Source organism: Schistocerca cancellata, chromosome 2, assembly GCF_023864275.1.
Source record: "Schistocerca cancellata isolate TAMUIC-IGC-003103 chromosome 2, iqSchCanc2.1, whole genome shotgun sequence".
In the NCBI taxonomy this organism is placed as follows: Eukaryota; Metazoa; Arthropoda; class Insecta; order Orthoptera; family Acrididae; genus Schistocerca; species Schistocerca cancellata.
The window spans coordinates 458,833,382-458,847,613 of NC_064627.1; the positions used below are offsets into that span (position 1 = coordinate 458,833,382).

General features: G+C 43.1%; 1 protein-coding gene and 1 non-coding gene across 2 annotated transcripts in view; one reads left to right on the plus strand and one right to left on the minus strand.

Moving 5' to 3' along the window:
* The first annotated feature begins 2,914 nt into the window (after positions 1-2,914).
* Trnal-caa (transfer RNA leucine (anticodon CAA)) lies at positions 2,915-2,989 on the plus strand. Its single transcript has one exon. It is a non-coding gene; the product is annotated as a tRNA-Leu (tRNA).
* Positions 2,990-5,888: 2,899 nt separating this feature from the next.
* LOC126161953 (uncharacterized) overlaps positions 5,889-14,232 on the minus strand; it is a 52,670-nt gene continuing 44,326 nt past the window's right edge. The window contains exon 4 of the mRNA XM_049918133.1: positions 5,889-6,228. Within this exon, the coding sequence (XP_049774090.1) occupies positions 6,223-6,228 (6 nt within the window). The 3' untranslated portion in view covers positions 5,889-6,222. The remainder of the gene's footprint in view (positions 6,229-14,232) is intronic.

The following is a 14,232-nucleotide window of genomic DNA, read 5'->3' on the forward strand; positions in this document are numbered from 1 at the left end:
AGTCTTCAGTCTGCGGTCCGATGTCAGTAACCAACACATCGGGCAAACCTTCCAAACAAAAATAGATGACAGCCTGAATAATATTATACAACGTAGTAAAGTTCATAGGCACTGCAAACGGATATTTTCTAAAAGAATCCACATCAATAAGCCAACGAGTGTTCCAAAAGGGACCATTAGAGTCAATATGTATTCATTGTCATATCGACTGAAACATTGGCCAGGCGGAAAAGGTTTGTGGTGAGTTCAATAGATTTTCAGCATGAGCACAGCTCTATGATGTCATCTATTCAGTGTGTGTGTCCATGCCCAGCCGAGTACACTCCTGACGTGCTAACTGTTTTGCGGATACAGTTCCCCAATGTCCTTGGTGCAGCAATTACAACACAACTTTTTGCAACAGTTCAGGAATAAGCACACTCAATTGTTCAGAGTCATTTTGCAGTAAGATCACACTGTACTGGACAGAGAGGCTATGCCGACGAGCAAAATATCAGCGCAAAAATGAATTCTAAATACACTCCTGGAAATGGAAAAAAGAACACATTGACACCGGTGTGTCAGACCCACCATACTTGCTCCGGACACTGCGAGAGGGCTGTACAAGCAATGATCACACGCACGGCACAGCGGACACACCAGGAACCGCGGTGTTGGCCGTCGAATGGCGCCAGCTGCACAGCATTTGTGCACCGCCGCCGTCAGTGTCAGCCAGTTTGCCGTGGCATACGGAGCTCCATCGCAGTCTTTAACACTGGTAGCATGCCGCGACAGCGTGGACGTGAACCGTATGTACAGTTGACGGACTTTGAGCGAGGGCGTATAGTGGGCATGCGGGAGGCCGGGTGGACGTACCGCCGAATTGCTCAACACGTGGGGCGTGAGGTCTCCACAGTACATCGATGTTGTCGCCAGTGGTCGGCGGAAGGTGCACGTGCCCGTCGACCTGGGACCGGACCGCAGCGACGCACGAATGCACGCCAAGACCGTAGGATCCTACGCAGTGCCGTAGGGGACCGCACCGCCACTTCCCAGCAAATTAGGGACACTGTTGCTCCTGGGGTATCGGCGAGGATCATTCGCAACCGTCTCCATGAAGCTGGGCTACGGTCCCGCACACCGTTAGGCCGTCTTCCGCTCACGCCCCAACATCGTGCAGCCCGCCTCCAGTGGTGTCGCGACAGGCGTGAATGGAGGGACGAATGGAGACGTGTCGTCTTCAGCGATGAGAGTCGCTTCTGCCTTGGTGCCAATGATGGTCGTATGCGTGTTTGGCGCCGTGCAGGTGAGCGCCACAATCAGGACTGCATACGACCAAGGCACACAGGGCCAACACCCGGCATCATGGTGTGGGGAGCGATCTCCTACACTGGCCGTACACCACTGGTGATCGTCGAGGGGACACTGAATAGTGCACGGTACATCCAAACCGTCATCGAACCCATCGTTCTACCATTCCTAGACCGGCAAGGGAACTTGCTGTTCCAACAGGACAATGCACGTCCGCATGTATCCCGTGCCACCCAACGTGCTCTAGAAGGTGTAAGTCAACTACCCTGGCCAGCAAGATCTCCGGATCTGTCCCCCATTGAGCATGTTTGGGACTGGATGAAGTGTCGTCTCACGCGGTCTGCACGTCCAGCACGAACGCTGGTCCAACTGAGGCGCCAGGTGGAAATGGCATGGCAAGCCGTTCCACAGGACTACATCCAGCATCTCTACGATCGTCTCCATGGGAGAATAGCAGCCTGCATTGCTGCGAAAGGTGGATATACACTGTACTAGTGCCGACATTGTGCATGCTCTGTTGCCTGTGTCTATGTGCCTGTGGTTCTGTCAGTGTGATCATGTGATGTATCTGACCCCAGGAATGTGTCAATAAAGTTTCCCCTTCCTGGGACAATGAATTCACGGTGTTCTTATTTCAATTTCCAGGAGTGTATTTGTCGCTGAATGAGGCCAGTCATTACGGATATAGTGCAACAAAAGATTCAAGTGTTCTGCTTCTGTGGCTCATGAAATTTTTCTATAATGACGGGGAAAAGTTTGTAAAAGTTCAGTGTCCTGCTCATCAATCTGACAACAAGATGTGGCAGTAGCATCGAATTCAGAATCAGGACCAATAGCAAGGCGAGAAAGGCCATCAGCATTTGAATGCTTTGACATGGGCTGGTACAATGTTTCGTACTGATACTGTGACAATAACAAAGTCCAAAATTGCAGCTTCTGAGCTGTGTGTGGCAGAACAGGTTTGGATAGATGAAACAAGGACTGAAGTGGTTTATGGTCCATCACTAGGTAAAATTTAAGACCAGACAGATAATTGTTGAACTTTGTAATGAAGTAGATAATAGCGAGCCCTTCCTTCTCGATTTGGGAATAGTTAAACTGAGTCATGGTCAATAATTTGGAAGCGAAAAGGACCAGCCTGCCCTGTGAACCAAATCTGTGCGAGAGCACAGCTTTAATTTCGTACAAAGTATCATCCACTGCCAAAATCACAGGCTTGGTGGGAAAGAAATGAACAAGACACCCGTCACCAGAATGCGTCCTGACTCTCTTTGGTCCAAACAAAAGGCACTCAACAAGGCCCTTTTTGAAACTTCCTGGCGAAGTGCTTGGGTAGCTCAGTTAGTAGAGCACTTGCCCGCAAAAGGCAAAGGTCCCGAGTTCGAGTCTCGGCCCAGCACACAGTTTTAATCTGCCAGGAGGTTTCATTTCAGCGCACACTCCACTGCAGAGTGAAAATCTCATTCTGGAAACATCCCCCAGGCTGGCTAAGCCATGTCTCCGCAATATCCTTTCTTTCAGGAGTGCTAGTTCTGCAAGGTTCGCAGGAGAGCTTCTGTAAAGTTTGGAAGGTAGGAGACGAGGTACTGGCAGAAGTAAAACTGTGAGGACGCGGCATGAGTCGTGCTTGGGTAGCTCAGTTGGTAGAGCACTTGCCTGCAAAAGGCAAAGGTCCCGAGTTCGAGTCTCGGCCCAGCACACAGTTTTAACCTGCCAGGAAATTTCATATCAGCGCACACTCCACTGCAGAGTGAAAATCTCATTCTGAAGGCATTTTTTAGTTGGCATTCTGACTCTCTTTGGTCCAAACAAGAGACATATTCTTCTGGAGGCGAGATCTGGGCTGCGTTGGGCATAAACTGGATATAATATGTCACCTTCCCGAGAACTGACTGCAATTGCGTCACGTTCCATGAGGCAAGGAGGTCCCTCATGGCCAGAAATTGTGATTGAAGTGGGTAAAGACCGTGGCTATTAAGAACATGGCCCAAGTACTCAATTTCAGTCCGAAAAAAATGCACAATTTTCCAGGTGGCACTTCAAACCTGCAGATGAAAGTAGTTGAAAAAGCATACAAAGGTATCTGATATGTGACCTGAGGTGTATATCCTGACTCTAGAATATCGTCCAAGTAATTTGAACAGAAATAACTTTTGCAGAAAGCTGTTCTAAGTAGCGTTGGAATATGGCAGGCACAGAAGCGCCAGTAAAGGGTAAGTGCAAAAACTTAAAGAACCCTAAATGTGTTGTCCACAAACACCTTCTGAGACTCCTCATCTAGCGGAATTTGTAGATACGCATCACATCAGACAATTTTTGAAAAATAGCAGCTCGCACGAAGCCTGTCAATTCATTCCTGAGGGTGAGGCAACGGGTAAGTATCAACAGTATTCACAGTGGGTTTAAAGTCAACACAAAGACAAAGTATTCCAGAAGTCTTTGGTAAGAATACTGAGCGTGAAGCCCATTGACTAGCCTGTATAGGAACAATAACACCACTGTCTTGCCATTCCTGAAGTTCACTTGCAACTTTGTCTCTGAGCACTCGAGGGAAGGCACGCCCTCGAAAAAACGTAGCCTGCGCATTGTCCCTCATTGTAATTTACGCCACAAAATTATTTGCTCTGCCGACTCCTTCAGAAAATAAATCAGGAAATTCCGCAATCAACTGAGTAACTCTGTCTTTTGGATTAAACGCGGAAACAGAACGTACATTGTTCTGAATATGAAGACGAAACAAATCAAATGAATCTAAACCAAAAATATTTTCAGTCTTGGGAACGTAAAATTGTAAATGTCACTATTCTAGTGTGAGATTGGAATGTGGCAGGCAAACTACATGTACCAAGCACTGGAATGTCTTGATAATTATACACAGTTAGTGGTGTGCAAGGTTTTGTCAACTGTGGTGAGCCCAACTGTTCATAAGTGGCATGATTCAGCAATGTAATGGAACCGCTAGTGTCTAACTGAAGTCGCACACAGTGTCTGGCAATGACTAAGATCACAAACAGTTTGTCTGACTGTCATTGCACATCACTTGGGCGGGGTGAAGGCACATAATGAATTTGATCATTATTAGTACCAGAAGCAGATATGGTAAAAGCTACATTCAATGAGTGAGAAGGTGGTCCACACTTACGGGAGTCAGTGTGGATGGAGTTCAAATGGCTCTGAGCACTATGGGACTTAACATCTATGGTCATCAGTCCCCTAGAACTTAGAACTACTTAAACCTAACTAACCTAAGGACAGCACACAACACCCAGCCATCACGAGGCAGAGAAAATCCCTGACCCCGCCGGGAATCGAACCCGGGCGTGGGAAGCGAGAACGCTACCGCACGACCACGAGATGCGGGCTGTGGATAGAGTTCTTTCCCGTTACAAGCACACAGGTTGTATATGACATGGTCTTGCACAAGTAAAACAAGTCACATTCCCAGAAGGGCAATGTTGTCTTGCACGTACGGAAATGCAGTGGGGACATGATTTCACAGCAGACATGTTCATTGATACTTGTTTACTCTGGCCATGGCGCGGTGGCTCATATGTGTGCAGTGGTCAGTTGCAAGGCCATACTTGTTTGTCACTTTGCGTTACACTGCAAACAGGAGCTACCACAAATTTACCACGGCACCGTCACACGAGTCCTGATATTCAATAATGTGTAACACTTGTGTCAAAGCAGGATCAGAATGTCTGAGAATTTCTTCACGAATCATATTCTCTAGCACATTGTATGTAATTGCATCACGAATCATTGTTTCACTATAGTACTGTCCACAGCTACACTGAAAACGACACTGTCTTGCCAAAACCCTGAAATTCAGTGACCCACTGATGGTATGTCTGTTCTGGATTTTTCCGCAATCGAAAGACTTGTAACAAGCTACAGCAACATGTATTTCATCCTCATAATACTTAGTGAGGGCAGAAAGCAAAACTTCAAAAACTAACAACTCCAGCATAATAGTTGGGAATAACTTCTGAGCGAGGCTGTAAACTCGGGTGTCGGCCATTGACAAGAAAAAATAACGTTTCACAGCACTTTACACTTGATGAGTAGCCAAACGAGCACTGAAGTGAGTGCAGTACTCGTTTCATTCCTTTTTGTTGTTCACCGAAAGCTCAGAATGGTGGAATGCACGGTCGTGGTGCTGTGGATTTGGCTGGCTGTTGTGGCGGAGTGGACGCAGCAATGCCATGTGCATTAAAACGAGCTCCTGGACTGCTGCCATCAACAGTGACATTTGTTTGTTTTGAAACTGAATAAACTGAATTAGATCAAAGCCAAGAGCAGCCGGAGGCATATTCGCAGTTGTAGGGTGAGGAGGGGGGTTAGAAGCCATTTTAATGAGAGGAGCGCCGAAGTAAGTAATTATATACAATTAATAACAATGGCTCACCGAAAGAAAAGAGAGCAGTATTATTGACGAGCTGTGAAGGAGTGGCGTAGAACAAATCCAGCGTTGGTTCTCGAATCCTTGTCACCAGATTTTGTGTCGACTACTGTGGGAGTCGGCATGGACACAAAAAAGGAAGGAGATAATTTGCCAAGGCCGGTGGCAGGATTCCAAAAAGATCTGTACAAAACACTTGAAGATTAAATGAACACTTTATTTCTAAAAAGAAAACAAACTTAACTGCTCGTGCCTCCTGTGTCTACTACATACAAGTACCTTACTCTCTATTGTTACTCGCAGAACGCAGGCTAACTAATGTCTTCCTATTACTCAGTACTGATGCTCTAGAAGTCTGCGGCAGCACTGGGTCGACCAGCGATGGCCAGCTGGTTAAATCAGCGTTGACAGAGCTGCTGAACTCTTGTCTTCCTGGTGGTGGCGCTGAATGCCCTTTCCATGGGCACAAGGGTGAGCGTTTTCTTGATGCTGTTTCACTGCATTGTATTGGTTGGCGTGCAGTCGATGCTTTAGGACTACACAGTTATAGGTAACAAATTAATTTTATTGTAATTCCAGTCATGCGAATGTTATCATTCGAGTTGGGAGCAGAGACCAGCCACAATCTCCAGACGAATAAGAATACATGTAAATAATCTTGTAATTGGTTGCTATTGTGTATTAATTTTTTGTAATTCTTACATATTTTTTTTCAAATATTGACATCTCTATAAAATATGACGTTAACCAATTACCATAGTGCATTATTTAACAACAAATAAACTCTTGCAGATACTTTAAATTTTAAAGAAATACCACAGTGCAATACAAAAATATACATTATCATATTGCATTATTGAACAACAAATATGCTGTTGCAAAGAAATACCACAGAGCAATATATAAACAAATAAACTCTTACTAAGTGATCCATACGTTCCCAGCGTGTGTAACGCCATAGTATGTGTGTTAAAACGAGCACTTTCTCCTACTGGTAGGAACAATGACATCACAACATATTCCACAAAATTTTTGTAAATATTAATGAAATGTATGATGTAAGACACTAGTGTATGATAACAAGCCAAACTTCTGTAAGTATTACAGTTTTATCGATTTTCAAGATTGTCCACCAAAGCCGCTTGTAGATATGGTACTTATGAATTAGCACAGTGCTACAAGTAACCACCAATACTGGTGCTGTGTCATGAGATCCTTGTAGAATAGGGTACACCTACCAGACTGCCTCGAGTATGGAGATTCTGGCCTCAGTATCTGAACCAAATCGAGCAGCTAGCACTACACTAGCCTATCATCCCAGCAATGGTAGGAAAGTCTGCATTATTTAAACAATGTATGTGTAATCATTTCTGACACGACCGACATGGTTAGGAACAAGCACCCCTCCTTCCCCAACAATTTTGATTTTAATACTTATTATTTTAATATTTTAATTATTTTAATACTTCTATATTTTAATACATATACTAATACATGCTTATGTATGGGTGATGTCATTTTTGGCAAACAGTGCTCCCAGGCAGAATAAAAAAGAGTAAGAAGACATGTAATTACAATCAACGTGCCACAGCACAACGCAGGGTGGTTCAAAATGAATATACGGGTTTTAAGGCTTTGTAGCATCTATTACATTCACCTTACAATTATAAAAAAATATATCGAATGAAAGAGCAACTCAGACAGTTTTGTTTGTGTGCTTGTACACAAAGGAAAGAGAATAGAACGAGCCAAGAGTGACTGAACAACATGTTGAACGAGTGAGAGCCTTTCACGCATAGCCCCAAGAAATCAGTTCGGAAGGCTAGTAGTGATTAGGAGTTCCAGTGACATCTGTGTGGAGTTTTAAGGAGACGCCTACAACTATGTCCTTATCGTTTGCAATTGTTACAAGCTCCAAAGCCTACAGAGAATGGTTTACATGCTAACTTTGCAACCGAAATGTTGCTGCGTGGCGATGAAGATTTTCTGGATCGTGTCATCTTCAGTGATGAATCGACATTTCACTTAAGTGGAAATGTGAACACAAGTAATGTGCGCTTCTGGGGGTCAACAAATCCCCATGAGACGGTATAGCTGGAAAGGGAGTAAGCTCAATTTTTCTGTGCCATATCCCGGCAGAACGTTTATGAGGAGCCTTTCTTTTTCAGTGATGCAACTATAACTGGTGTTTCTTATCTTGATGCTCTAAATTATGGCTCTTTTCCTCAACTGGAAGAAGCTGAACCACAGAACTTTATTTGACAGCAGGATGGCGCGCCTCCTTATTGGCATAACTCAGTACGTGATTGGTTAGATGACGTTGTACCTTAACGCTGGATTTGCTGCAAGGGGCCAAATGCCTGAGCTTGTTTTGCATGACCTTCATCTTCATACACGAGCTGACTCAATGCGACTTTTGCATATGGGGATCCATAACGGATCTTATGTATGAGTCTTGGCTATCCGCTGAGCCACCTGATTTTAGAAACAGCGTCGTTGCAACAATAATACCAGACCCATTGATCACGGTATGGGAAGATCTCCCATACCGACTCGATGTCAGATGAATGGTGGTCACATTGAACACTTGTACGAAAAACTGTTTCAGCTGCTCTTTCATTTGATGTATTATTTATAACTGTAAGTTGAATGTAATATATGCTATAGAGCCTTAGAACCCATAAATTCATTTTGAAACGTCCTGTATGTAAACAAACAAACTCTTGCTATAATCTTACATATTAGTGTGTGATATCACTATAAGACTCGTAAATAATACAAAAAAATCCAAGTATGTGTGAAAATGGATTGAAAACCCTGATAAATTTCTAGGAAAGATTTTTTGTTTCGCCGTCACAGTTGGTATTATTCCCAGGATTGTATAAGGAATTTCAAGAATGTACAGCATACAGTTTATTGCTGATCGCAATCTGAATTGGTAAGTGTGTCGACTGCAATTGAGAATGGAGAACACCTAGTTCTGGGCTGTTATTAAACATCTCCATTTGGAGGGTTGGACTGCCGTGCAGATCGAAACAGAATTGGACTCTGCACCATCATTGAAGACCACTTATTTTTGGATTATTGAATTTAAACAAGGTTGGACAAGCTTGGAAGACAAAGTGCGCTTCGATCGTCCAGCTGAGGTTACCACAAAGGAAACAATTGACAAAATTCATGATATGCTAATCAAGAACACCGAATAAAAATTCTTGAGGTTGCTGTGACTGTAGGCATCTCAACTGAGCAAGTGCGTAATATTCTTCATGGAGAAATGGCTATGAAGAAGCTGTGTGTCAAACAGGTGCTGCGATTGCTCGCAGTCAACCAAAACCGCACCTGGCACAACATTTCAACACAATGTCTGGTGATGTTTAATCGCAATCGGCAAAAAAAAAGAAAAAAATCGCCATACACATATGTCATAAATGCAGAATTCCCGCCATTGGAAAAGAATGATAAAGAAATATTCTGTATTAAAACCCACAAAAAAAACTGCGAGGAAAAGCATATGTGCAAACCTTCGTAGTTGGCTAGCGAAGGAATGGCGTGCTGTGAAGCTGTCCACGGGATACTAGCCACCTACGTAACTCTCTGGTCGCATTAGTCAGGTTCCAGAGACTGTTATTGAGTGTTAGACGATAAGGTCGCGAGGGAACACCCTGTACGCCCACATGCCGCCGACACTTGCGGTCGCCAGGAGCAGGGGCTTGATAAAGCGCCACAAGTCGAAGGCGTGCTCCGGCACATACACTAATATTCTTTATTACATATTCCTCTATTTGTTGGGAAAAAAACATGCCACTACTCTTGTCTTGGAGGCTGGAAACGCTTATTTCTTCAATGCTTATTCCTTTAACACTCACTGATTGTAATAACATCGCCAGTAGCGGATCCACATGGGGGTCTAAGGGGTTGAAGTCGTTGTTGGCCCAGACGAAAAGGTGTCAATTATCAAATTCCCTTTCACTAGTAATTAGGATCGCGCCATTTGTAGACTTGGAGGAGTCTGGCTTTGTGAGGAAATAACGAAATGATGGGACAATATAATCTCGAAGGGTTCAAATCCAGAGAAAAATTGGAATTGGAGCTCGAATCCCAATTCCAGTGCAAATATTTTCAAAATCTCAAGATCAATTAAAATTAGAAATGTAGGCCCACTGACCCTGCGGGTTCATGAATTAAAATAGCATTACTAGTGTACGAAAGAGATAGAGACAGACTTTCAGCAAGCAGCAAATTCAGCCTCTGTCAGCCAGATCTAATCTAACTCTGTTCTATTCAGTAGCGAATGGACATGTTTAATGTTGATTTGGAACCACAGCACAGTCCTACATTCTTTACTTGGCATGACTGAATGAGAAGAGCATATGTTTTTTTAGAAACTGGTATGCCCAGTGGGAATCAAACCCACTCCTTAGACATTACAACCTAGCCTCAGTCCAACCAACCACCGAATTTCACATGTGTTAGCATCAGGTTTTTGTCATTATGGGCTACCCAGCACCCAGAATGAGAAGTGTTGACTTCCACTTGAGCTGCTGGTTGTGAATAACCTATTTGTCGTCTAGTAGTCAACGTCATGCAGTGTGAACGCAAAGCCGTGATATCAAACCCAATCTTTTTGTTTCTTTTCTAAGCCATATTTCGTCTGTATGCTAAGAGCATCGACTGACACAATGTCAAGAGACAGTTTCGTTGATTTCCTAAACAGTCAGGAAAGAAAAATCTTGTGGAAATAAGATTGTGAATGGGCTTATGGGTGTCTGTCATGGGAAGACTAACTTTGGCGCCTTCAGCCAGCCGCTGCTTCATACAGACTGGCATCCGACCAAGTGACTGCGACGCAACGGCATGGAGCTGATTATCTCCAGCAGACTTTTCTGTGCTCGAATTAGCAAGTATAACATTATGGAACGTTGCGTGTAATACCATATTTCAGCATGCTCCGTGCTGATTTCGTCTGGCATGTTGCTAACAGCATATTTAACTAGGCTCTTATTTTGTTCAAGTTTATAGTATAGCTCGTGCTAAGACAGATTGAATATTTCTCATCTTTGACGTTATGAGGAGCGTCGTTATGCATCAGAAAACGGAGTCTAAAATGGAGGAAAGTCTAACAATTGTGACATTGTGTACTGTTTGTGTGTAATAAAATCGTGAAAGTAATGGAGGCAATTCGAAACACCTGCGCCCTGTATGGAGTAAGCGCTATCGAGGAAGTGAAGTTGTATCGTTGCAAGTACAATCGTTTTGAGATAAATTAATCACCACATCCAGAAATACAAACAGGCGTAGATGAAAGACGTTACTGCGTCGTACTGCTATGGTTGATGACGGTGTATCCGATTATTAGAAAGTGTGATGACCGATTAACCCTCGTACGACACTTGCTTTTAGTAGTCAAACAGAGGTTAAAAGAAAGGAAGGAAAATATCTAGTCGAAAACGAGATTTTTGCCGAATAGTTTGAGGAGGTCGCTGTAAACACAAATCAGTGCGCCCTGATGGAGATTTGAAGTACCGTATGGTAACTCCATAAGGGAAAAATAGAGGCTAAGCATAACATTATCTCAAAAGATGGCCTGTATACTTCCAGAAAATGTATTGTTATTGATATACATCTGGTAACACAAAGACGGTGCTTTGTGTTTCGAAGTGTTTCACAGTGATGTGCCCTTCCAGTTGACATTTGTTGCCAACAATTGGCTTGCCCTGCAGTCACAAAGTAACAGATGCGACCTGGAAGATAGCACCAAGGAGCTTGATTGGGAAACATTCCTACTGCACATTTTCTAATCAGACATCTGCATTTGTTTACCTTTCTCACCCCTTATCAATTACCACCAAGAATGTTAGTTTTTGTTTAACTTTGTTTGTTCTGTTTTGGCGATTGCTCTTTAAATGTGACTTAAACTCAGAATCAGCAAGTCGCTACATGTGTGGGATCAAAAAACTACTTGCACATTATCAGACGGTTTTCGATAACGAGTTGGAATATATTGTTGACAATTTCTCTGATATATGTGTCTACTTCGTTCAGTAACCTAACGGGAACTGCTATTAATTTGCACTACACGAATACAGCAGGTATCTCATAATAATATTATACAACAAATGACTATCTTAATTAAAAGTCTTTTGTCATACTCAAGTAGCTTTACCAGACTGGAACCTAATAAGACGATATGGATGTGAGAGTACTTGCTGAATGGAACACAGTTAACAGAATAATCAGTGATATGATTTCATTAACAGATTTGGAGACTCCAGAAGTGTCCGATTCCACCGATCTGCTTTGACTCATGACGTCATAAGTATGGCGGAAATGGCTATTGTAAGCGTCTCCAATATGGCACCTATGATGTCACTACATTCACACGGCAACAAACACGAAATACGTATAATTAAGACAATAACACCTTCCTCCAAAAATTCAAACTAACGAGGCAGCCGCGGGAAACACACACGCACACACACACACATACACACACACAGAGGGTGCGCGATCAAACACAACAAGACGACATCTACAAACACAACCAACTCATAAACTCCGCGCTGCAATGACGTCACACACTACAACACCCTTACATCATGGGTCAAAGCAGACGGGTGGAATCGGACGCTTCCGTTGATCCTGCCTTTCTTAAGTGGGCAAAGTGCATCGACGATGCAGCGGCTTACTTACTTTTCCTATGACGTCATGAGATGTATTCCAGTATTTATCGTGAGTGAGAAGAATGAAAAGTTACACAGACCACTGCAATACATATGAAAGAAAATAAATGTAATCGACTTAGATACTAATCCATTTCATTGACATCGAAATGAAGCAGGACGTGTGAAAAATACTTTGTTCCGACGTTGTGCATTATCCCAAAATATATTAGCAATTGACATCAAACTAGCAAGGATCTGGAAAGTATCACTCTTGTGAGACACAGCTGGCACTTTATTCACACAACATACTGTGTACAAGGGCTCTCAAATTGCTTCCGTATTTATAGAGTTTCAAAAAGGCTTTTTATATGATTCCTCATAAGCGGCTTCCAACCACACCGCTGACCTATAGACCTATAGACTATCACTTTATGCAGCATTGCGTCCGGTACAGTTGTTTATAGTGAGAAAGTGAACAAAAGTTATAGTTGTGTGGTGAAAAACGGAACATACGTAAATTATAACAGTGAAATAGTGAAGCTAAATGAACGTGTATCAAGACTGCAGTTAATTGTAGATGTACTAAGGCGGGACATTGCGCATTTAGAAAATGAAAATGCCGAACTGAAAAAGGCGCGTAATATCCCGATCGCCAAAGCAAGTAAAACACGGAACTGGGAGCACAGGACTTGCATGATCACGGAAGAAAGAAGCGAAAAGGTGATAAATACAACGAATGGAACGAACTGCGGCAATAAAAGCAGTTTCAGTGTCCTACCTACAATAAACGAGTGCTCTGAAGTGGATATAGGCCTGCAGGCAGAAACAACAAGGCAACATATGTTTACTAGGCCAAAAAGGGTTGGTCGTGTGAAACCCAGTGACTGTAGAATTCCCGTGGTAACAAAAAACCGTTTTCATGCACTAGATTCAGATATAAATGTGGAATCCACGGAAAACTGTGACGAAAACAACACGCCGAATCTATATAGTGACGGAAATACGGAAGCGTCCGATCTAACCCGTCGGCTTTGACCCATGACGTCACAAATATGGCGGAAACGACCATAAACGACAATTCCAATATGGCGGATATAAAAACGTTGCATACGTATCACAAAGACGAAAACACATAGAAAAACAACACACACAAAGGTTTCACAAGAACAATCTGCTAACATTCATAGCAAACAAAGATAATAATAAACAAGTGGTACTCAAGGCCAGGCAGGGGGGGCTGCGCCCCCCCTGCCCCCCCCCCCCTCCAAAAAAAACTCCCAACCTAACCTCGTATTCAGGGCTACGCTACAGATCAATGTGTAGGTCAATCAAAAGTTAAAAAAAGAAACAAATAAAAAAAAGAAAAAAGCAATATTGATTCATTAGACATAACGAGTAGCGACACAACATATAGACCATAAAGATTGAACAATCTAATGGCAAACTGATAAAAGCCTCATAGACGACGTTAAAACAAAAAGTACAGTAAAAAGGTAAACTATATATTACAGGCCCTAAAACTCCTACTAAGGTAACGTCAACGAGGCAACATCTACAAACACGCCACACTCACAAACCAAACTCCGCGCCGTAATGACGTCACACACCACAACACCCTTACGTCACGGGTCAAAGCCGACGCGTGAGATCGGATGTTTCTGTTGACCCATAGTGACAAGCACATGAGCAGAAACTTCCGCAATAAACGTGAAGACAAACTCAAAGTGAAAATATTCTCGGATAGCCATGGACGTGAGATCGCAAAAATACTACGTTACAGTCATTGTATACAAGCAATTAGTATTGTCAAACCAGGTGCACCCATCCAAGAACTCATTAGAAACATAGAAACTGAAAATGATAGTCGTATTGTCGTCA